Here is a 25,671-nt window from a genome sequence, read left to right on the forward strand (position 1 = left end):
GCAGGGAGGAAAACAGTCCTCCAAACAGCAGCAAACAGTTTTTCAGTGACAGAATCGTTTCAGTGTCATCACAGTCTATCATTCTCCCTTGTCTTTGTATCTGATCAACCGTGGGGACAAAAACCAAAAGGAGGCACCTCTTCTTGGCATCAATAAGGGACTTTATTCCCACCAAAATGTGGGGTGAAAAGCAAAGCAGGCACCAACCAAGCATCTGCTTTCCAGAAGGCAGAACTGTTGTCAGTATCAGAAGCTGCCAGGAAATAGCTATAGGATTTGTTCCAAGAACCCAGAGCTTTGAAGGAATGCTGCTGAAAGGAGAGGCACAAATACATCTAAAACACAAGAACTAGAAGCAGAGGCACTGTTCTCAATTTAAAAGAAAAGACCTACTAGGTTTGAGATAATGCAGTGGCTCTTCCAATTTTTATTTGCAGAACCATGTAACAGTTAAAGGCTCTAGAGATGGAAGGACCTGGGCTGAAATCTAAGCTCGGCCACTTGCATTCTGATGGAGACCCTTGCTCTGAGACTTGATTCCTCATGTGTAAAGTAAGGATCGTGGTACCTTCCTCACAGGGTTACCTGAGATGATATATGTAAAGCATTTGCCATTCGGTAACTGCCAGTAAATAGAAACATTATTGTTCTCATTTTCATTCCTTGTGTCACCTGTTAGATCTAAGAGGATTTAGTCTATTAAATATTTCTAAGCAACTTCCAGTCTAAAAAGTCTCAAGTCATCAAAGAGATGACGTTACATCTTGTACTCCTTAATCCTCCTTAATAAACCTTAAGAGGCCGGGTGCAGTGGCTCAGGCCTGTAATCCCAGCACTTTGGGAGGCCAAGGTGGGTGGATCACTTGAGGTCAGTAGTTTGAAACCAGCCTCGCCACCATGGTGAAACCCCGTCTCTACCAAAAATACAAAAAGTAGCCAGGTGTGGTGGTGCATGCCTGTAGTCCCAGCTACTAGGGAGGCTGAGGCACAAGAATTGCTTGAACCTGGGAGGCAGAGGTTGCAATGAGTCGAGATCATGCCACTGTACTCCAGCCTAGGTGACAGAGCAAGACTCTGTCTCAGAAAAAAAACCCCAACACCTTAAGAATCCAGTATTTCAACAGATATAACTTGTGTTTTAAAACAAATCAATCAACATTTGTTTATCATATAATCATACTCAGAAGTATCCTTCTTTGTGTGTGAGACACCAAGAAGGGTAAGGAATAGTTCCTGCCCTCAAAGAACTTAAAAGCGTTTTGGGGAGGGCAAGCTAAATTTATACAAAGCTACCTGAAAACAATGATGGAGGAGGTGACACATGAATACTATAAACATAATAAGACTCTTCTGTCCTGTTACGACACCTATTACAACTCAGAGTGGACAGAAGAGTCCTGTTACAACCTTTATTATTATGACTCAGAACAGACCAGGTTGGTGAAATTGGAGGGGTACCAGTGAGAAAGGAAAGGGCTGAATCAGGTTGGAGAAATGGAGGAGGGGGATATTCTAGGTAAGGGAATCAGCATGAGCAACAGAACAGAACTGGGAATGATAGGTGTGGAGGGAAAAGCCGTGACTAGATCAACCAGAAACCGCCCTAGAAATGGCGGAGTCCATCACGGGAGAGCCAGGATGCCAGAGAGATGAGTATGTTAATAGTGTGGTATACAACAGAGTACCACTGTGGGCTCTCAAAATGATGAAAGGTTGACAGGACTTTAAACATATCAGTCTGACAACAGAGCAGATTGGCACTGATTATATTAATTGCCTTTCAGAACATGTACACAACTGCCACAGACTCATGAAGACTATGACAACTGGAAATCACAACTGGATGACATGAAGCCCTAACTGCAAACCTCACATAGATCTAAATTACCTGGGGTAGAAAGAAAAGACTGAAGTGAAATCTAGATTGAGCCTACTCAACTGGGGATAAATATATTCCCCCCATTCCAAAGGTTTATTTTTTTGCCCCCTATATGGTATTATATAACAGTATGATTAGTGGAGCAGCGAGAGAACATTGATTTCTGGAGGACTGAATTGTGAGGGAATGGAGGCAGAAAGTATCAGGATGGGTGCAGTGGCTCATGCTTGTACTTTAGGAGACTGAGGCGGGATACCAGCTTGAGCCCGGGAGTTCGAGACCAGCCTGGGCAACACAGTGAGACCGTCTCTACAAAAAAAAATTAAAAATTAAAAATTAGGCGGTATGGTGGCACTGTAGTCCTAGTTACTCAGGAGGCTAAAGCAGGATTGCTTGAATCCAAGAGTTTGAGGCTGCAGTGAGCTATCATGGTGCCAACTGCACTCCAGCCTAGGTGACAGAGCCAGACTGTCTCTTAAAAAACAAACCAAAACAAAGAGAATGTTAATGTGTTAATCAGGAGATCACAAACATCTGGCAGTGAGAGGAAGGAGAGCTGGGTCTATGGTTGAAAAAGTCAGTAGGGACACCAAGAGTTATTAAAAAAAAAAGGAAAGTCTTAGATGTGTTCATAAAGGAGGATCAAGGAGGTATATCCACAACCCCCAGGGACCACTGCTGCATCCACACACAATAAAAGCCATGAAATGCTGGGAAGAACTCTTTGTGCAGGAGGGAGAGAATGAATGCAACAAGATTTTCCAGGTGCTGAAAGGGAAAAAGACCTAGGGTGGTGTTCTTGTTTTTAGCTTTTTATAACAAAAATTTTCAAACATACCCAAGAAATAAAAGAACAGGATAATAATCCCCCTCACTAAGTGCCATTACCCAGCCTCAATTATTATCAATATTTTGCTAATTATGTTTCCTCTACACTACAATCCTCAAACACACTGGATTTTTTTTCAAAGCAAATCCCAGATTTATCTTTTTTTTGAGACAGGGTCTCACTCTGTTACCCAGGTTGGAGTGCAGTGGTGTGATCATGGCTTACTGCACCTTAGACCTCCCAGGCTCAAGCAATCCTCCCACCTCAGTCCCTGGAGTAGCTGTGACTACAGGCATGCACCACCATGCCCAACTAACTTTAAAAAAATTTGTAGAGATGAGGTCTACGCTGCTCAGGCTGATCTCAAACTCCCTGGCTCAAGCAGTCCTCCTGCCTTGGCCTCCCAAAGTGCTGGAGTTACAGGCATGAGCCATCATGCCCAGCCAAATCCTAGGTTTCGTAGTCAGGTTTCTCTTGTTTTTTAAGAAATTTTTGATCCTACTGACTTTTCTAGCACAGAGTGAAAAATACCAAATGTATCATCACACATAGTACTGTTTTGTTTCATTTGATTTCATTTATATATAGATATGTTTGTGTGTACTGAGATGCAACATAAAATGCATTTTTCACTGAAGGTTACATCAAAAAGTTTGAAAGCCAATCATCTGAAGTTCTTAAACTTTATTGTGCATATGAATGATCTGGGGCCTTTCTATCTGCACTTCTATAAACCACCCAATAGATGCTGATGCCGCTGGTCCTCAAACCACACTTTTAATGGCACAGATTCAGACAAGACCAATCGCAGCACTAGCTTTAATATTTCTCTGGGATCGTAAGAGAAGGAATAAGAGGAGAGCTGTAGACATTGTAGCAGCAAAGTATGAGATGCAAGATAAATATAAGAGTTCACTATGAAACTAACAATAAATGGTCTCAACTTTTTCTAAGGCATAATAAAGTCACTGAAGGAGACACTGAATAGGGATAAAGACAGAGAAACTTAAATGACAGATAAATGACAGAATTAACAAAATAGATTCTATTACCTTTAGTGCCAGAAAGATTACATGCAACAGCCACTTTCTTTTGTTGAAATTCTTTTAATTTCACCACATTATCTGTAAGTAGGTATCTTTTAGCTAAAAATCAGAGAAAGAAAAAAGTAAAGTCATTTTAACTGTTTTAGAAGTTAGCAAATAACATGAATAGAGCTTAATTGCCTCTAACATCTATTATAGATAATCCATTAGACAGGTACAAATATAACTGTACAAACTGTACAAATATAAATCCTGGGAAAAACCATTTCTGAACTACCAGAGAATGCAAATCCTCAGCAAAACAGGTTTTATTTGTGTGTGTGAAAGAAGCTAGTGATTAACCGTAGCTAGTGATAAACCTGTGTGGGGACTGGTTGACAGGAAGTTGGGATTTGAAGTACAAATGGGCATTTGCCATCGGTTAAAGGTATCAAGGGCATTTTAAAAAAAAACTAATAACATTTAAATGCAAAACAGGCATATTTAGTTTTGGTTTACCCAGGGAGAAGCACAGTGTAGTGGAAAAAGCTGCAGCGTGACCACTGGAACTCCCAATTTTGTCCTCTGTGAAATGAGGGGGTTAAGGCCTCTCAGATGTGGACTCAAAATACATTTGAGATACATGGAAATCATTGATCACAGCTTAGTAGATTTGGGAAACATCATCCTTTCCTTAGGATCCTTGGCTGTGCATGAGATAAAACGGACCAAGCGTGGCCAAAGAATCACGCACTAACAGAGTTCTGTGAGCTGCAGTAACAAGGTAACAATAAAAGTTGCTATTTATTTACAGAAAGGCAGTCCAGTGAAGTGGTTAGGAGCAGGTTTCTATTGTTGGGTGTGTTCAAATCCCACCTCTAACAGTTCCCTCTGACCTTGGGCAAATTACTTAACCTTGTTCCTCCTCTGTAAATGGAGAAAAGAATGGTACTTCTCTTGCTGGGTGTTGTCTAGAGAAAAGGAATTAATGTATGTAAACTACATTAAAGTAATGCCTGACAAACATTTTTACTATCACTCACTAGCATCTTCAGATTTAACTCTCTTCATAGAGATGTTAGAGGATAGTTTTGAAAAATGAAGAAACGTGCCGCTAAGTCTTTTAGATTGTTAGCAGAACTGAGACTCCATAAGACCTCTGCTTCCAAACTCTGCAGAACAGAAAAAGGCCGGGCGCGGTGGCTCACTCCTATAATCCCAGCACTTTGGGAGGCCGAGGCGGATGGACCACGAGGTCAGGAGTTCGAAACCAGCCTGGCCAACATAGTGAAACCCGTCTCTACTAAAAATACAAAAAATTACCCGGGCGTGGTGGCGCACGCCTGTAGTCCCAACTACTCGGAAAGCTGAGGCAGGAGAATCGCTTGAACCCGGGAGGCGGAGGCTGCAGTGAGCCGAGATCGCGCCACCGCACTCCAGCTTGGGCGACAGAGCAAGACATCGTCTCAAAAATAAATAAATAAATAAATAAGCCGCCCAAGGCGGGAGGGATGTTCCTGAAGACGAACGTCGCCCCATCTGAGGGAGCACTACAGCCCCAAGGTCAAGACCCCAGCAGTCCTTCGATTTGCAGGCACTGGGGGTATCCACGACCCCCAGGGGTCACCACTGCACCCACGTGCAACTAGAGGGCGAGGGTGCGCTCCAGGCCAGTGAGTGACTTAGGAGCTGTGGCTGCTCCACAGAGATGCTAGCTGGGATCTAACACTCCCTTCTCTCCCATCCCTCCCCTCCTTCCCTAGGCTAAGGCCGCGGATACCTCCGAGAGGGCAGCGGCAACTGACAGAGCCGGAGCCTCCCACCCCAGGATACACCAAAATCTGCAGCGCCTGCAGGAGAACTCGATTCGAGGGCCGAAATGCAGCAGCCATACTGTCTCGGACCATACCAACTACTGGAACCGGGGCGAGGAGGCGGAGCGTCGGTCCTGTCGTCGAGAGCGACAAAAGTGATTCGTCCAATTCTGGGCGCCCCGAGAGGTCGAGCTGTAACCCCGCCCCTTCCTCTTCCGTAACCCGTTGGCTGTTCCTTTCGGTACGCTCCAAGATGGCTGCCTCCATAGTGCGGCGCGCGATGCTCCTGGCGCGGCAAGTGGTTCTTCCTCAGCTCTCTCCTGCAGGTTGGCCGGACAGCTTCATTAGGCCCCTGATTATTCTGTTTTTTGGGTGAAGGGAGCGGTGGGCTTTCAAGAGGAGAGGAAATGTTTCTGGAATCTGATTGCTAGGGACGCCATTTGGGGTGTTTGGTGGTGCAGAAGAAGGAGACAAGGTATCTGATCCGCTTCCTTCCCTAAAATAACAGTATGTTCCTGTCCAAAGGTACGAAGAGCAGTGGAAGGTTATATAGCATGAGGGAATTTGCGTATGATTCGCCAGATTTATGTGTTGGGGTGGTCGTGCTTTTGCTGACCACGAAAAACCCAAATGTGCGCCGGGCGCGGTGGCCCACGCCTGTGGTCCCAGCACTTTGGGAACGCGAGGCGGGCGGATCGCCAGGAGTTCGAGACCAGGAGTTGAGGCCAGGAGTTCGAGACCAGCCTGGCCAACAGGGCGAAACCCCATCTCTACTAAAAAATACAAAGAAATTATCTGGGCGTGGTGGCGCGCGCCTGTAATCCCAGCTACTCGGGGGGCTGAGGCAGGATAATCGCTTGAACTCGGGAGGCGGAGGTTGCAGTGAGCAGAGATCGCGCCACTACACTCCAGCCGGGCAACAGAGAGAGACCCTGTCTCAAAAAAAAAAAAAAAAAGGAAAAACCTAAATGTGTTCATTCCTGGGGCTGGGACATTTTTCTCCCATCTGAGGTTTCTTTAGAGGGACGTCAGATGAACATTTTTCCCACCACCACACATTTAGCTGGACCCCTGGTCTTCGTGGAAGAATTTTTCAGTATTAATCTCATTTTATCTGATGACCTTGAGCACAACTTTTGATTGACCTTTCTTTGCTATAGTTTTCCACGTGTAGATAATAAATGCTAATAGTTACTTGTAAAGTACTTTGATATCTGAACTAAATGGCAGCCCACTCAAAGCCTGCATAGTGGATCTGATAATGAAAACATTGGAAAAAAGTTTTAAAGTATTTATAGAAGCCAAATTTGCAGTGATTCTAACCACATAATCCAGACAGACATATTTGATAAAAATGCAATAATCACACTCGATTTTTCCAATGCCGCTTATCTTCCCTTTCCAACCTACCTCCCATCCTCTATTTTTTTAAAAAGCACGCACTTCTTTAGGAACAGCCATTAAACGTCAATGTGAAACCTCAGAGTTGGCCACCAGTTTTCTGAAGATTAAGTGGCTGACCTGGTGAAAACGTTTAATGTCACACATTAGGCAGTGTTATGCACAACGCTTGACACCTTAGTAAGAATTAGCTGTTGTAGCTATTTTCTGTTTATGTGGTTTCTGTGAAGAACTACACACAGAGGGCATTCTGGGAGACCTGTCTTTCCCCACCATCACCTCCCCAGCCTTTTTTTTTTTTTTTTTTTTCGGGTTTCGTTCTTGTTGCCCAGGTTGGAGTGCAATGGCACGATCTCGGCTCACTGCAGCCTCTGCCTCCCGAGTTCAAGTGATTCTCCTGCCTCAGCCTCCCGAGTAGCTGGGATTACAGGCATGCGCCACCACTCCCGGCTAATTTTGTATTTTCAGTAGAGACGGGGTTTCTCCATGTTCATCAGGCTGGTCTTGAACTCCTGACCTCAGGTGATCCACCCGCCTCTACTTCCCAAGGTGCTGGGATTACGGGCGTGAGCCACTGTGCCCAGCTGGCCCAGCTTTTTAATCTCCCAGTTCAGAACTCTTGAGCAATGATCTAGATATTGTCCTGACTCCAGAATGTAGAAAGGTGATTACTTATGCTAGAATGAAGCATATGCTAGAATGAAGGCATAGAGAATAACAGATAATAAATAGAGAGTAAGCAAGTAGCTGGTATCCGGGAGTACAGTTGGCTTCCTTAACCGAGCATTCTGCATCTGCAGAGTCAACCAACAGCGGATCAAAATACTACAAAACAAAACAAAAACTAACAATAAAAAATAATACAACAGTAAAATAATACAAAGAAAATACAATATGACAACCGCTTACATTGCGTTTACATTGTATTAGGTATTATAAGTAATCTAGAGATGACTTAAAGCAGCTTGTCCAACCCTCAGCCCAGGACAGTTTTGAATGTGGCCCAACACAAATTTGTAAACTTACCTAAAATATTAGGAGATTTTTAGCATTTTTTGTTTTGTTTGTTTGCCCATCAGCTATCATTAGTGTTAGCGTAGTTTATGTATGTGTGGCCCAAGACAGTTGTTCTTCTTCCAATGTGACCAGGGAAGCCAAAAAAATGGACACCCCAGCTTAAAGTAATGCAGGAGGATGTTCGTGGGTTATTTGCAAATACTGTGCAATTTTATGTAAGAGACTTCTGCATTCTCAGATTTTGGTATTTGAGGGGGTATTCTAGAACCATCCCCCTGGGGCAGGAGAATTGCTTGAACCCTGGAGGCAAAGGTTGCAGTGAGCCAAGATCACGCCACTACACTCCAGCCTGGGCAACAGAGAGATACTCCATCTCAAAAAAAATTATAATAATAAATAAAATTAGGCCGGGTGTGGTGGCTCACACCTGTAATCCCAGCACTTTGGGAGGCTGAGGTGGGTGGATCACCTGAGGTCGGGAGTTTGAGACCAGCCTGGCCAACATGGAGAAACCCCGTCTCTACTAAAAATACAAAATTAGGCGTGGTGGCGCATGCCTGTAATCCCAGCTACTTAGGAGGCTGAGGCAGGAGAATCGCTTGAACCCGGAAGGCCTCCACCTTCCGGTTGCAGTGAGCTGAGATCATGCCATTGCACTCCAGCCTGGGCAACAAGAGCGAAAGTCCCTTTCCAAAACGAAAAAGTAAATGGAAATTAATTTAAATAATTATAGTCTTTTTTTAGTTCTCCTTTTGAAACCGTCTTTGGAAACCTTTTTGTTGCCTCATTATTTAATTTGTAGAACTCATTTAGATATATTATTCTAGTAAAGATCTGTGCTCACAGTGAGAGAATGAACTATGTATAAATTCACACAGATGTGTTTGTATTTGTTTATTTGTTTGAGCTGGAAAGTAGGTAGAGAATAAAAACAGCATTCCAATACTGTGTTTAATCAGCCCCCATGCTATCTAGTTGTGTTGGGCTTTTGGTCTGCTGTGACCTCAGCATAATTATCTGTCATTTTTTCTGTTTTTTTTTTTTTTTTTTTGAGACGGAGTTTCGCTCTTATTGCCCAGGTTGGAATGCAATGGCGTGATCTCGGCTCACCACAACCTCCACCTCCTGGCTTCAAGCGATTCTGTTGCCTCAGCCTCCCAAGTACCTGGGATTACAGGCATGCACCACCACGCCTGGCTAATTTTGTATTTTTAGTAGAGGCAAGGTTTCTCCATGTTGGTCAGGCTCGCCTCGAACTCCCGACCTCAGGTGATCTGCCCACCTCGGCCTCCCAAAGTGCTGGGATTACAGGCATGAGCCACTGCACCTGGCTGTTTTTCTATTTTTTTAAACAGAGTTACTGAGGTATAATTCACATGCCATACAATTCATCCATTTAAAATACACAATTCAGGCCAGGCATGGTGGCTCACGCCTGTAATCCCAGCACTTTGGGAGGCCAAGGCTGGAGGATCTCCTAAGGTAGGAGTTTGAGACCAGCCTGGCTATCATGGTGAAACCCCGTATCTACTAAAAATACAAAAAATTATCCAGGCATGGTGGCAGGCGCCTGTAATCCCAGCTACTCTGGAGGCTGAGGCAGGAGAATTACCTGAACCTGGGAGGTGGAAATTGCAGTGAGCCAAGATCACACCATTGCACTCCAGCCTGGGCAACGAGCAAAACTCCATCTCAAAAACAAACAAAGAAACAACAAATGCAGTATACAATTCGAAGGTTTTAGTATAAACAGAGAGTTCTGGAGCCATTGTCGCAAGCTATTTTAGGACATTATCATTATCCCAAAAAGAAATTCCATGCCCATTTGCAATTGTTCCCCATTTCTCCTCTAGCTTTCCTGATCCTCACCTTTAGCCCTTAGCAACCATGAATCTACTTTCTGTCTCTACAGACTTGCCTATTCTGGATCGCTCATATAATGGAATCATATAATATGTGGTCTTTTGTGACTGGCGTCTTTTTTACTTAACATGTTTTCAGGATTCACCCATATAGTATGTATCAGTACTTCATTTTTTATTGCCAAATACTATTCCATTGTAAGGATAGACCACATTTTGTTTATTCATCAATTGATGGATATTTGGGTTGTTTCCACTTTTTGTCCATTATGAATAATACTACTGTGAACATTTGTGTACAAATTTTCTGTGGACACAAGTTTTCATTTTTCTTGGTTGTAAACCTAGGAGTGGAATTGCTGGGTGATAGAGTAACTCCATGTTAACATTTTGAGGAGCTACCAAATTCTTTAAAAAGCAGCTGCACTGTTTTATGTTCTCTCCAGTAAGGTATGAGTTTCTGGTTTCTCTGCATCCTCCCCAGCAGTTGTCATTATCTGTTTTTTGATGGTGGTCATTGTAGTGAGTATCATTCGTTTCTCCAGGTGATTTTGTTTTGCATTTCTCTAATGGCAAATTATGTTAAGCATCTGTCCTTATGATTATTAGCTATTTGTGTGTGTATACATATATATTTTACTTTTTCTTTTTTTTTTTCAAAACAGAGTCTCACTCTGTTGCCCAGGCTGGAGTGCAGTGGCATGATCTTGACTCACTGCAACCTCCGCCCCCCAGGCTCAGTCGATTCTCCCACCTCAGCCTCCTGAGTAGTTGGGACTACAGGTGCATGCCACCATGGCTGGCTAATTTTTGTGTTTTTTGTAGAAATGGGGTTTCACCATGTTTCCCAGGCTGGTCTTGAACTCCTGAGCTTAAGTGATCCACCCACCTCAGTGTATATATGTTTTTAAAGGTATACCTGTTTAAATCCTTTACCCATCGTTCATTTGGGTTGTCTTTTTTATTTTTGAGTTGTAAGATTTATTGAAATATTTTGGATACAAGTCTTGTACTGGATAAATGTTTTGCAAATATTTTCTCCTGTTCTTTGGGTTGTACTTTCACTTTCCTGAGATTGTACTTCGAAGCACAAAAGTTTTAAATTTTGATGAACTTGCCATTCATTCTTTCTCATTCACTCCTTGAGCTCATGTTTGTTACACACTGCCAAAGGCTGGGCATTGTGCCAGGAGCTAGGAATAGTGGTATGCTATCTTGTACGTTACCTCAGCTTTGGCTTAGTGAGTTTCTTTAATTTACCACTAGGGTGCTGGCTCATTGGGTAAGATACTACTCCTCGCTTTATGTGAAATGATTGAAACCTGTGGATCTAAGATGAAAATGTTTTTAGGCATAATAATTATAAAGCATTTAATTAATGAGTTATGCAACAGTCAGCAGGTGTTTTTGGTTCTAAGAAGGTGTTCTAGGGCTTGCCTGGATTATAATTTACTAGCAACAAGTGGCTCCTAGTCTTAAAGTTATAGGAACAAAATTAGCAGTTTTATCCATAAAATTATGGGCATAGCGCAGTGGTATGTGTCTGTAATGCTAACTACTTGGGAGGCTGAGGCAGGAGGATCACCCAGGAGTTCTGGGCTATAGTGCACAATACCGATCAAGTGTCCACACTAAGTTTGGCATCAATATGATGATTGATGTTCCAGGAGCAGGGAACTACCAGGTTGCTTCAGGAAGGGTGAACCAGGTTGGAAACTGAGCACATCAAAATTCCTGTGCCGATCAGTAGTGGGATTGTGCTTGTGAATAGCTACTGCATTCCAGCCTGGGCATTATAGCAAGACCCTGTTTATTTTATTAAAAAAATTATTGTGAAAATTCTGTTTTTCTGCATCTTCCACTTGTTAGGGGTTGAATGCATTTTGTTCTTCACTGAATTGTCAACTATGCGATATTGGTTGCTGTACTGTATTAGATTATTTAAAATATATAATCTAGTAGTTGAAAGGATAGTGAAGATATATTTAATAAAACATATAAAATGAACCTCTTGTAAAACCATGTGTGTTGAAATAATTGCCTATTTTCTCAGGTAAAAGATACCTGCTTTCTTCAGCCTATGTAGACAGCCACAAATGGGAAGCAAGAGAAAAAGAACATTACTGTCTTGGTAGGTACCTATTGGACTATTATATGTGTCATTTTCAGTCACTCCATATGTCTTCCATCATTTATTCATATAACATATATATGAAATTATGCTTTTATGATGTTTCAATTCAGATAAGCATGTTTTAAGTCTTAAAGAGTTAGACTTTTATACATGGCAAAATCAGTTTTATCCTGTTCATTTCTAATATTTCATTTTTGCCTCCATGATTAGTCTCCTTAGAATATGTAAACAGTTCCTTTCTTCTGTTTTTTGTCCATTTTTACCATATGGTTTTCATGCAGCCTGTTTTACAGAATTTCGTATTTTATATTTCATCCTGTCTTATTGTCAATCTCTTTATTTTCTTAACTCCTCTTGTGGTCTTCAGAGCCCTTTTTGACTCTTCTCTATTTCATTACCAGGTGACAGGTTTGAAGGCAATGTTACAATCTCATGTAAGCTGTTTAGAGAAACAGTTGGTTAACATCTTCCCAGGCTTTGGGCTTGTAATTATACTTTCTTTTCTCCTGTTCCCTATGTCATATTACACAGACAACAGCCTTTCTTTTGTAAAATACCAAGCCCCAAAAGAAATCACTGACTCAATGAGCAGTTTTTTAAAATGTGCATACTTTAGACTTTTGGTACTGCCTGCCCTTTGGTATATATAACATCATCGGAACATTAATAGAGTAAATAGATTGGTGATAGTTTTATGAGACTGATGTAATTTTTGGATCAATTCCTATGCTGATCTAATATATTCCCCCAGATTTCTTTCGCTGTGTTTTGGGCTTATGTCAGTTAAGAATAAAGTCCCCTGTGTTTATGGATTTTTCCCATAAGTGCAGGAGACATTGCTGTCTCTAATGGCTACCTTATTGGGATTTTCAAAGATCTCATCCTTTTCTTTACTGATGATGTGATTGCACAAACAGAGTTGGCTGTGAGCTCTGAGATGGGTGTATGTGCACAGGCCAGCTGAAGCAGAGCTGTGGAAGATCTGAAGATAAGTAATCGCAGCTTCTCCATGAGAAACTTACAGTCTCATTCTCTCTATAAGAGGCCCAGGGTAGCCTTCTTATAACAAGTACTTTATCATACTCTTCTTTTACCATCTTGAAACTAAATTCATAGTTAATATAATCTATCTATACTTACTGTTTTAAAAACCAGTATATGGCTGGGTGTGGTGGCTCACACCTGTAATCCCAGCACTTTGGGAGGCTGAGGCTGGTGGATCATGAGGTCAGGAGTTTGAGACCAACCTGGCCAAGATGATGAAACCCCGTCTCTACTAAAAAATACAAAAATTAGCCGGGCGCAGTGGCAGGCACCTGTAATCCCAGCTACTCCGGAGGCTGAGGCAGGAGAATCGCTTGAACCCGGGAGGCAGAGGTTGCAGTGAGCCGAGATCTTGCCACTACACTCTAGCCTGGGCAACAGAGCAAGACTCCATCTCAAAAAAAAAAAAAAGAAAATCAGTATGATTCCTTCGCCACGATACAGAGGAGAAACAAAGGGGAAGTAACTTAAACAATATGTATTTCAATTTGTAAACAAATGTCCAGGCAAAACTACAGTAAGAAACAATGAAGCAGGTAAATATTGCATATAAATGTGGAATAATTATAGACATGGAAGAAGTGTAGATGGGTAGAGATGCGGTATACTGGCAAATTCAAATACCAGGAGTGGCGCTATCATAATGACATAATTTTATTTATAGAATGAACAACTCTTGGTAAAGTTCTGATTGATTCAAAGGTATGTCTTCCCTCAATATAGAGTTGCAAAATTCACCTTATTTTCCATAAAAAAAACTTTGCTTATATGAAAAATGGAGTTAGTTCCATTAATGATAAACAGGTTGTTTTTGGTGGTATAATTGTTATGTCACAAATGGCATGGCAAATTTTTTTAATCTTTTAATTTGGAAATAATTTTGTTGTTGTTATTGTCATTGTTGTTGAGACAGAGTCCGTACTGTCTATCACCCAGGCTGGAATGCAGTGGCGTCATCTCGGCTCACTGCAACCTCCTCCTCCTGGGTTCAAGCGATTCTCCTGCCTTCACCTCCTGAGTAGCCGGGGTTACAGCCGCACGCCACCACGCCCAGCTAATTCCTGCATTTTTAATAGAGACAGGGTTTTGCCTATTGGCCAGGCTGGTCTTGAACTCCTGGCGTCAGGTGATCTGCCCACCTCAGCCTCCCAAAGTGCTGGGATTACGGGCTTGAGCCACCGCGCCCAGCGGGAAATAATTTTAAACTTATAAAAACTGCAAAGAACTCCTCTATATCTGTCTTAGTTTGTTTTCTGTTGTTTATAACAATACCTGAAACTGGATCATTTATCAAGAAAACGAATTTATTTCTTACAGTTAGAGAGGCTGAGAAGGCCAGCGTTGAGCGGTGGCATCTGGTGAGAGCCTTCCTGCTGGTGAGGACTATTCAGAGTCCTGAGGTGGCTCAGAGCATCACATGGCGAGGGGGCTGAGCATGCTAGCTCAGGTCTCTCTTCCTCTTATGAAGCCACCAGTCCCACTTCCATGATAACCCATCAATCCATTAACCCATTAGTCCATGAATTGATTAATTCATTCATCAGGGGAGAGCCCTTATGATCCACTGGCCTCTCAAAACTGTTACACTGGGGATTAAATTTCAACATGAGTTTCAGAGGAGACAAATATTTAAACCACAGCACTACTTTTACTCATGTTCACCTGTCGTTACCATTTTGATTCATTTGTTTTTGCTTTCTCTCTCCTCCTTCCCCCTGTATACACACTTTCTTTAATTTGGGAGTTTGTTTCATATATTATAGCTCTTTATCCTGAATACTTCAATGTACATTACCTGAGATAAGGACATTCTATTGTATAATCATAGCACAGTTACCAACTTTGGAAATTTTGACATTAATATAATACTTTACTATTCATATCCCAGTTTTGGAAATTGACCCAATAATAGGGTCTCTCATAGCATTTTTCCTCTTCCAGTACAGGATGCTGTCTAGAATCATAGTTCCTTATCCTTTCTTTGTTTCTTACGACATTGTCCTATATATTTTTAAAGAACCCAATCTCTTTTTTTAAATAGAATATTCCTCTTTTTTGGATTTTTCTGCTATTTTCTCATTGTTATGCTTCCCCAGCCAGAATACTCTCAGTGATGTTGTGCCCCTGCCAGGGTATCACATGTGGACATACCTGATACCATATGCCTTCACTGGTGATGTCAATTTTGATAACCTAGTCAACTGTGTCTGATTTCTCCACTGCAGAGTTACTGTTTTTCTCCCTTCTGATTAATAGGCTATTCTCGGAGAGAGACTTTAATATAATGCAAATATGTTGTTTCTCAAAAGTTTGCTCTTAGATTTAGCATCCATTCATGGCTTTAGCCTGAATCAGTCTTTACTATAATGGTTGCAAAGTAATGATTTTCCAACTCTGAAAATTTCTCCAGATTTACTAGCTAACACTCAGTATTCTACTATAAGCAAGAACTCTTCCTTTTCTCTCATTTCTTTCTCATTTATCTGTTTATTATCATGCATTATGTTTAAATCATCAATTCGTGAATTTTTTAAATGATTCATTACCCTCCTCAGTTATTTTGGTGGTCTAAATATCCCAGACTTGGCTGATAGAAGCCCTTTCAAGCTGGCTTCCATTTCCCCCCACCCCCCTCTTTTTTGATAACTTACTTTCTCTCATATAACAAGGTGTTTCAGGCTCACTGTGTACCTTTCCTGGCCTAGCCCTGGAATCAGCCATTTCTCCAAGGAGCTCTGGTTACTTTTGGTGAGGAATGGCATTAGAAACCAAGATCTAGGTGCTAGGTGTCCTTTTGCTACTGTGAAATTTTTGCTGCTTGGCCCATTCAGTGAACAGTTCTGGAAAAAAAATGAATGCACATACACATAAACATACATGTACACATATGCATGTACATATACTATATATATTTTGCAGATACTGAGTTCCCACCAATCCCAAGTTCATCCCCATGGGATTCTTCTTGCCTTGCTCCAGTCCATATTTGTATCTCCCGTCTTCCATACTGAGAGCCCTGGCTCCCACTAGAGACAGTGTTTTGATGTATGGGACAGTCTCAGCATTGCAGGTCATCTGAATTCCCTGTTTTCTGTCCATTAAGTGCCAGTAATGCCTTTCAGTCATTGTGACAATCAAGAACAACTTCCACATATCCTAAAATGCTCTGTAGGGCCAATACTATACTGTTCTAGTGATCAGACCAGTATGGACTCAGTTATACAGCAAGGCGTGTTCGGATGTGCCATATGTGAATTATAAGCAAAGTGCAGTGAAGTACAGATAAGGGAATGACGAATTCCAGGAAAGCCTATTAACACTTTCCTAGGTATGTAGGGAAGATTAGGAAATGAGGCCACTAGGTTTGGTGTCTTGGTGTTGGGTATAGTCAGTCACACAAATCCAGGGAACATTGTCATGGATACCTGAGTAAGCAGTAACTGTTTGCCAAATAATGAGTATAATAATCTGCAGCGGGGCTGCACGCAGTGGCACATGCCTATAATCCCAGCACTTTGGGAGGCTGAGGTACGCAGATCAAGTCAGGAGTTCAAGACCAGCCTGGCCAACATGGTGAAACCCCGCCTCTACTAAAATTACAAAAATTAGCCGGGCATGGTGGCGCACACCTGTAATCCCAGCTACAATGGAGGCTGAAGCAGGAGAATCGCTTGAACCCGGGAGGCAGAGGTTGCAGTGAGCCAGAGATCACGCCTCTGCACTACAGCCTGGGCGACAGAGCTGACTCTGTCTCAAAAAAAAAAAGTCTGCAATGAGTAAATATCACATAGAGACATTTGTTCCCTTTTCTCAGTTAAGACTAGTTTTCTTGGAAAAGCAGTACTAGCCACCATTTACTGAATTTTTCCTGCCACCGAGACAGCTGTCCCCTCTGCCTAGAATATCTTTGTACATCCTGAATCTCTCCAGTCAGAATCGATGTTTCCTGCCCTATATTCTTTCAGCACTTTGTGCCTTCCTTGTGTATGATGTGCTGAAGTCTGCACTTGGGAGGCCGACTTCTGGGTGTCAGTCCCAGTTCTGCGGCTTTCAGCTGTCACACTCGGTTTCTGTGCCAATAAATTAGAGATGATGGTAATGCCTGCCTCCGTCTGACATGCAGGTGCTTCAGAAATATGTGCACTGAGGAGTCCCTAAGCCCCTTGTTTTTAGCCCTATATAAAACGTGTGAGGTGAAATAATGTTTTGGAACTCACACTGCTTGGAACAAAGAAAGCTTTTGAGACTTTTTCCTACTGTGTACTGGAAGGTAATTATTGCCGCTTTTTTCAAAATGGACATTGTTTTCGGTTTTACTCGACAGCACTACTTGTTTTCTCTCATTTTTATTTGAGCGTTTGGGTTGAGCTACTGGCACTTAGCAGGGAGGCCGCATGGTAGGGAGAGCGCCCGTGGCTCCAGCTCTGGAGATGGGACAGTAGGTGGCAGTGTGGCCCCTGCGGGAATCCGCCGCCCCGTGGATGGAACGCGGCGAGTGGGCGCGGGGCTGTCGTGTAGCGTGCGCGCGCAGGGCCGCGCCCAGCATGTGGAGCGCTGTGATTGGGCGCCGCCAGCCGGAGGGCCGTGAGGTGCTCGAAGCGGGCTCGCTGATTGGGGGACGGAGGAGGGCCGATATGAGGCTTTCGCCGCTCCCATCCCCATTGGAGAGCGAGGCAGCAAGGGACACTGCGGCGTGTGGGTGTGGGCTTCATGTGCCAGAGCGCCGTCTCCCCTGAGGCGTGCCTTGCCGGGGAGTACGGCGAGAGAGAGGTTCTGGCCTCTCGGGGTGGGCGTGCGGTTCCGGTGCCCCGTCTCTTCGTCCTCGTGGCTGAATGTGCCAGAGAGCTCCTCGGGGAGGGCCCTAGCGTGAGGGCAGTTTCCCAGCGCCGGGGCCGCGGTGGACGCCAATGCCGCTGTCTAGGACCTGCGCCCGCGCTGCTTCCAGAGGGCCCCGGCGCGAACGTCAGAACGCCGCCCCGTTCCGCGCTCTCAGCAGCCAGCCAGGGCCGCTGCCAGTTCCACCGTGGAGAGGAGGAAAACGGGCGAGAGCCTCACTTTCCTTTCTGCCCAAAAAGCTTTCTCAGTGATTGCTGTAGTACCTGAGATTCTACCATAGGATCTTCCGCCTACATTAAAGTAGTCGATTTCTTCTTTAAAATACTTTTTTATTGGAGTATAATATACATACTGAAAAGTGTGCAAGTCGTAATATAGACATTGATGAATTACCACAAAGCGAGTAAACCTGTGTAGGAAGCAAGAGCATTCCTACCGCTCCAGAAGCCCTTATTGCGGCCCCCACTTACTCTCTCCAAAGGTAACCGGTATCCTGACTTCTAACGCCACAGATTTTTTTTTTAATGTTTTAACATTTGAAGGTGTAGACACCTTGTTATAAGGAGCCCCCTTTACCCATCATCTGGCTTCAACAATTATCAGCTCTTAGTCTTTATTTTATCTTTATTACTGTTTCCCCATCCCGATGCTTTGGCTAATTTTGAAGGCGATCCCAGGCAGTAAGTCATTTCATCCGTAAATATTTTGATACAGATCTCCAAAAGACAAGGGTGCTTTTCAATACCGTTATCACACCTAAAATATTAATAGGGTTGTAAATATCACGAAATATCCAGTTAGTGTTCAGATATCCCTGATACTCTGTTTCTTATTTTATTTTTTTTTCTTAGAGCCTTGCTCTTGTCGCCCAGGTTGGAGTGCAATGGCACGATCTCAGCTCGCTTAAACCTCCTCCTCCTGGGTTCAAGCGATTCTCCTGCCTCAGCCTCCCGAGAAGCTGGGATTACAGGCGCCCGCCACCATGCCCGGCTAATTTTTGTATTTTTAGCAGAGATGGGGTCTCGCCTTTTTTGGTCATGCTGGTCTCGAACTCGTGACCTCGTGATCCGCCCACCTCGGCCTCCCCAAGTGCTGGGATTACAGGCGTGAGCCACCGCTCCTGGCTCAGGTATCCCTGATACTCTCAAAATTTTTTTTTTATGATTTGGTTGAATCAGGATTCAAATAAAGGCTCGTATAATACAATTGGTTGCTATGTGCCCCCGTTAACTCTTTCTGAATCTTTTTAATAGAAACATACAGAAGTAGAGAGAGTAGAATAAACCCCTGTGTACTGTCACCCAGCTCCAGCAATTATCAATTCCCTACCAGTGTTGTTTCATCAACTCCCCACCTGTTCACCAGATTACTTTTTAACAAACTTAATTATCGGGTTATTTTATATGTATTTTGATATGTACCTCTAAAAGATAAGGATTTTTAAAAACGTAACTAATCATACTATTCTAAAAAACTAGTACTTCTGTAATATTAAATATTCCATTAATGTTCACATTTTCCCAAATGTCTTATAAATTTCTTTTTAATTTAGTTTGTCGAAATGTGATCTAGATAAGGTCCATACCTTGCAATGTGTTGTCTCAACTATCTTAGTTTGTAAGTTTCTTGCAATTTATTTATTGAACAAAACAGGTCTTTTTTGGAGTTTCCCACATTCTAGATTTGCTGATTTCATCCTTATTGTGGTGTTTAGCGTGCTCTTCTGCCTTCCATATGTCCTGTGAAACTGGTAGTTGGAGAAAGGGGCTTGATCAGATTCAGGACTTTTTATTTTGTCTTTTGGTATAAATACTTCATAGTAAGTGTTTACTTTTGTCAATAAGCACACAGCATTTGGTTGCCCCTCTGCGAAGTTAAAGGCCATTCATGATCTTTACTTAGATTTGTTATTTCATTTGAAGCTGCATACTATTGCTGTTTAAATTTTATCATTTCTTTTCATTTATTATCTAGGAAATTTTTATGACAGAACTTCCATTCATCAACAGTTTACTTACCCTGAAATAGTTTGTATATGAGTTAGCTTTCAAAATAACTTGCAAAAATGATGAATGAGGACTTTTAAAAATGTCATTAAGAACTCATAGATTTAAATAATTGAGACATTTTAATCCATTGCTGTTGATACTTTTATTGATAGGGCCATAGTTCAACTGTGCTCTGTAGAGCCCTGGGCTTTCCTACTTCAATCGCATTTCAACTTTTGATTGTTTCTGTACTGGGCTTCCCTGTGGCTAAAATAAACACTGAGTTAAAGCATTGTCTCTGAAATTCCTCCACTAACTTGCTGATTTGTTGGGGAGGTACAGGGTAAAAGTTATCAACATTTACTAGTTAACAGAATAGGATCCACTGTGACCAGGACTCAGGAGAAAACCACTGGGGAACTGGGTAGGGTGTTGGTAGGAGGGCAGGCCTCATGGGGAAGCTCCCTGAGTTCCATGAGAGGAAGTTTTCTTGAGTCTTTCTGACAAGGAGCGAGCACTCAGGTGACTTGAGCTGAATTCAGGATTCATGAGCCCTACTGGATTAAATATTTTATTTCTGATTTTTCAAATCACAAAGTATGGGACACATTTTGGTTTGGGTTACTGTTTTGCTTGTTTGTGTTGGTTTCTCTTGGTTTGTTGGTTTGTTTTCTGTTGGTTTGTTTTTGGAGAACCTCCTTTTTGAATCCAAAGAGTATTTCCTTGACACATTTGCATTCAGGTCTGTCTCTTACAGACACTTGTTCCATTTTAGCTGAGATTTAGTTTTGCTGTGTCATTTCAGCTGTAGAGGCCTTTGGCTTTTTGCATGAATATTTCAGATCCTGCTCTTGAGGCCTGATGGAGATTTTCTGAAGTCTGCTTTCTTAACTTTTGTCAGTTCTGTATTTGCATCTCTGTGGCATCTATTCATTTTCCAGTTTTCATATTTGCCAGGTTCTAGAGATGGGTCTGACTTGTGCACATCACCGTTCTTTAGTCTCATTAGTATATATGTACACAAAGCTTGATTTCATGTTTTTCCTTTATTGGATTTATTTATGTTAAAGCTTCTGGTGACAGACAAATAGAAGGAAGTCTAAAAATCTATGTCCAAATTGGTTGCTAGGCTAGTTTTCCATACTTCCTTCTGTATATTCAATGCATGATATATGTCATGTGTCCTCGTTTTTCTTTTAAAATGTGGGAAACAAAAACAGTTTCAGCCTGTATTTTTCAAGATCAGTTCTTCTAGGAAGGACAATAATAATCTGTACCTGTTTCTTTATTATATAAATTAGGTAAGGTATGCAGATGACCATAAGCCCAGAAAGAGTTTAGTGTTGCCTGAAAGGTTAACAGTAATGTGCAGTTATGTAGAAAAGAAAAACTGAAACCATTTCTCACCTGAAGCTAGAAGGATTCAATAAAGGATTCATATTTTTCTTCAGTGACCTTCATTATCACAACTTTGCCCCAGAGACCACATTCTTTTTTAAGAGGCTTGTTTTTCAACACATCTGTACTGCAGATTTTGTGGTTATGTACTGTGAAGCTGTGTTACTTTGGTGTGCACCAGGTTAAAATTATCTTGGCAAAATGAATTTTTGGTCATTATGTAGTGACCCACATAATCTATAAAACTGCTTTTTGCCTGTAATGTATTGTGTCTGATATTAATACAACTGTACCAGCTTTATTTTGGCTTCCTAGTGTGTTTTTAATAATTTTCAACTCTTCTGTGTTTATATGATTTATATAGCTAGCTTTTATATTTTTAACAAATCTGGCAATCATTATCTTTTAACTAGAAAATTTTGTCTATTTACATTGTCATTTCATGATTACCCATATAATTGGATTTATTTCTGTCACATTTTGTGATTGGTTTCATCTTTTTTATTTTTGGATTGATTTTTACTTTTGGATTGTTTTTGTTTTTTACGATTTTTTTCCGCTCCACTGGTCTGGAGATTATATCCTCTACTTTTTTAGAGATTGTTGCCCTTTAACTTCTAAAATGCATATCTAGCTTAAATTGTAATGCTCATCACACTCTACTATGCTTTAGGACACCTTAGGTCCACACACACACATCTAACCATATGCTCTTGTCTAATAATAAAGTTTTATCCTTTAAAACACATATAACATGATTTTAAAGTCAGTTCCCCCCCAATTTAACCAATTTTATTGAGTTCTAAAAATTTCCTTTAGTATTTGTTGCTAATACATTTTCTGTTTTTGTTTGTCCAAAAATGTCTTCATTTCGCCCTTTTCTTTTTTTTTTTTTTTTTTTTTGAGATGAGGTCTTGCTGTGTTGCCCACACTGGCCTCCAACTCCTGGGCTTAAGTGATCCTCCCACCTCAGCCTCCTGAGTAGCTGGGTCTACAAGCACATGCCAGCATACCCGTATTTTGCCCTTATTTTTTAAAGATAATCTTGCTAGATATGCAATTTTAGGTTGATAGTTTATACTTGCAACATTTTGAACATTTTATTCTATTTTCTGGATTTTATCATTCCTATTGAGAAAACACCTGTTAGTATAGTTGTTTCTTTCTTTGTAATTTCTCTTTTCTTTCTGGCCACTTTTGAGATCCTCTCATTCATCGTTTTTGAAATAATAATTTTACTTTTTTGACTTGAGATTGTATACATATCCTGAATCTAGAAACCTATATTTTTTATCAATTCTAAAAAATTCTCATCATTGTCTCATCATACATTCTTATTCATATTTCTATATCTTTGCTCTTTTACAGTTCTCATTTTTATCTTTGCAGCATTCTGTGTAATTATCTGCCTTTCAGTTCACTCTCACTTCACCTGTGTCTAACCTGCTTTTTAACTTATTCATTGTTTACTTTTTACAGCTTTGATGAGGTATTCTTCACATAAAATAAACTATGCATATTTAAATGTACAATTTGATCAGTTTTGACCAATGTACAGGTGTATATGTCCATAAAGTCATCTCCACGATCAAGATAATGAGCATATGTGTCACCTGCCAAAGTTTTCTCCTATTCTTTAACCCTTTTCTCTTTCCGCTTCCGGCCCTATACCTCAAATTCCCGGGCAACCATGGATATGCTTTTTTGTCTCTATAGAATAGTTCACATTTTTTTAGAATTTTATATAGTAAAGTCAACTCTTTAAACAAAATTCTCAGCTTGGTATATTTTGGATCACAAAAGAAGAGTGGATTAAATCCCCAAAGAGGCATGAGAGCTGACTTTGTAGTTTATAATCTTCAGGGGACAAGTGTCCCGGTTGTTTACTTTTTAGGGTGCATTATTGTAGTGATAAGTTTTACCTTTTCACTTCAGGTGTAGTTCCCTTAGGTGGTCCTGGCTTTACCTGAGGATCTCTGAACGAGCTTCTCATCTTACAAGTATTGGTTTTATCCTCTGTCCCCATAAGTCACTGAAACTAAAGCTCTCCATCACTGTAGATCATCACATGCTCTCAAAAGGACTGCTCCCCTCAAAGGGACTGCTCCTCTAAACACTCCAAGTTTATGTTTCCATCTTGCCTTTGGCCTCTGACAGTTACATCTACCTTCTTGAAAGCTCAGTCATATATTTGGGGGAAAATTGATATTCTGTTTTATTTTTATAGTAGGAGGAATTTGTTAAAGATATTTAATTCCTTTTATTCCAGCAATGGAATTCCTATTCAGTATCTTCTTTGAGCTTAGGAGCAACATCTAAGACTTCTTTTGTGTTCCCTCCCATGGTTGTTCCCAAACATAACTGACATGCTTGATTGGCTACAATCTTCTGGGGCTATTGTTTAAGTCTCTAGCGCTACCTCAAACCCAGGGAATTAGAGTCTCCCTCTGGGTGAAAAGAATCCTAGGAATCTGAAGTTTTAAAGCCCCTCAGGCAATCTGAATCCTCACCCAGGCTTGTGGGCCATGGCACTCTTACTGGGAATAGTGCAGGGTTCTCAATACAATCTTGTATATTCTGAGATCGTTAATAGTATTGCTTTCTTCAAATGGGATGGGCATTTTTAGTATACATTTTATTTTCTGGACATACTTCCACATTGTCTGTCTAGCTTCAAGTTTTGTTAAATGAAGAATTCAAATTTCAGATCCATTTTCCCATATAGTCTGTTGTCCACAACCATCAGCCAGTATGTATTCCTGAGGAGCTGAATAGCAAGCAAAAAAGTATCTTCTTTGGCACATCTCTTTGAACAAAACCTGGGCATCTGCTGGCCCCTCACTGAAACATGAGGTGGGATTTTGACTGTGGAAGCCCACAGTCCAGAAGCCTGTGGCGCTGGCCCTCTGCACGCCGCAGCTGTCCCAGCTTTCCTGGCCGTTCCTGCTCTGTGCAGTTTTCTGCCTCATTCATCATGGCAGTGCTATACTGTGAGGTGATTGGCCACATAATATATTTAGCAGCAAACCTTTCTCTGACTTGGAAAATGCAAATGTTATTCATTAGATGCTGGCTCTGCAGCTGTTACCTTTTCTGAGGCCAATTTCACTTGACTAAAGATGCCTTGGTGCGAAGGATTCACATGCAATCTTGAGTTACCACACTACAGAGGTGATCAGTGAAGCCACCTCATTCCAGAGTTTGGTTATACATTGTGCATGATGTGAAACCCACAAAGAAATGATGGGTTTTTCATTTTAATTAGGCCATAGATCCTGATCTTGGTATTTTAAGTTAAATTGTAAATTTCAGGTAGAGGGAGGTAATTTCTCATATTGCCTCTCATCTAAACACAGAAGCCTTCATTATGAAATGATCAAAAGATTTGCTATTATGAGAGAGACATTTAACATCTGTAAGCAAGTAGATTTAATGCTATTAAGTTGCCTTAGTGTGAAGGGGGTTTAAGGACTTTTTTGTTTTTATTTTGCTTTAATCACTTGGCTTCAATTCCTTTAAGATAGTCATAAGAAAAGCTAATTGCTTTCATATCGTATCAAGTTCTAAAGTTGTTTTCCCCCAGTAGGTACTGAGTCATTGAGATCAATCCCTCAGGGAAAAAAGAGAGGAAAAAATGGTTAAATGCACAACAATAGGTTTTCAACAAATACTTATTACTTGATCATTTCTGGTGTGTCCTTATTACTTGATACCAATTTCTTCCACCAGGGAGTAAACAAACCTTGAAAACCCAATTGCTTTTTTCTTTCTTCCTTTTCTTCCTTTGATTCATTTCTTTAGGTATTTACTAGGTGCCTTTTATGGAACTGTTCTAGGGACTGAGAATGTGTATATTAGTAATTATATGGATTTTATTTTTAGTGTAAGAGACAGAAAAACAACACAGATTAGCTTTATTGGTTTTTATCCTGATTGGCTGATTTATCTTTTAAAAGGCTCACTCAGACTGCTGGGTGGAGATTAGATAATAAGGGTGGGGACAGTAGTTAAAACAAGGTCAGGAGATGAGAGATACTGGTGGCTTAGCAGTAGTGGTGATGAGAAATATATAGTTATTTTTCAAATCTAGAGCCTATAGGATTTATTGACAGATTGGTTATAGAGTGTGAAAAGAATGGGGTCAAGGATGATGCCTACATTTTTGGCCTCAGTAAACCAGCCAATGTGGTGGTCATTTACTGAGATAGGAAAAGCAGATTGAAAGTGGAAGGTTGAGGAAATAAGAGAACATGTGATGTTTAGATACCTATTAGACACCCAAATGGAAATATCACCTATGTAATTGGAAATGCAAGTCTGGAGTTAAAGGGAGAAGTCAGGGTAGGTATGTACATGTGGAGCCAACCATCTGTAGGTGATGGTTAAAGGCATGGCAGAGAATGAGATCACCTAGGGACCGAGCATAGATGGAGAAGGGAAGTCT

General features: G+C 41.3%; 2 protein-coding genes across 8 annotated transcripts in view; one reads left to right on the forward strand and one right to left on the reverse strand.

The window, feature by feature from the left end:
- PTCD2 (pentatricopeptide repeat domain 2) overlaps nucleotides 1-6,086 on the reverse strand; it is a 39,021-nt gene extending 32,935 nt beyond the window's left edge. Inside the window, exons 1-3 of one of the 4 annotated variants that reach the window (XM_063700693.1) lie at nucleotides 5,514-5,650; nucleotides 4,649-4,704; nucleotides 3,761-3,853 (exon numbers count right to left, since the gene is read on the reverse strand). Coding sequence is in view for 2 of the 4 variants with exons in the window: in XM_004058681.4 (XP_004058729.2) it covers nucleotides 3,761-3,853; nucleotides 5,514-5,814 (394 nt within the window). In the remaining 2 variants the exon portion in view is untranslated. Of the gene's footprint in view, nucleotides 1-3,760; nucleotides 3,854-4,648; nucleotides 4,705-5,513 lie in introns of those variants that run through there. The other 3 variants (XM_055367027.2, XM_004058681.4, XM_055367028.2) reach the window with 3 other exon arrangements.
- The window catches only part of MRPS27 (mitochondrial ribosomal protein S27), a 100,535-nt gene continuing 80,595 nt past the window's right edge, over nucleotides 5,732-25,671 (forward strand). The window contains exons 1-2 of one of the 4 annotated variants that reach the window (XM_004058678.5): nucleotides 5,732-5,873; nucleotides 11,881-11,958. In XM_004058678.5, the coding sequence (XP_004058726.4) occupies nucleotides 5,801-5,873; nucleotides 11,881-11,958 (151 nt within the window). In that variant the 5' untranslated portion in view covers nucleotides 5,732-5,800. The remainder of the gene's footprint in view (nucleotides 5,874-11,880; nucleotides 11,959-25,671) is intronic. The other 3 variants (XM_055367029.2, XM_055367031.2, XM_055367030.2) reach the window with 3 other exon arrangements.

This window comes from Gorilla gorilla, chromosome 19 (genome assembly GCF_029281585.2).
Source record: "Gorilla gorilla gorilla isolate KB3781 chromosome 19, NHGRI_mGorGor1-v2.1_pri, whole genome shotgun sequence".
NCBI lineage: Eukaryota > Metazoa > Chordata > Mammalia > Primates > Hominidae > Gorilla > Gorilla gorilla.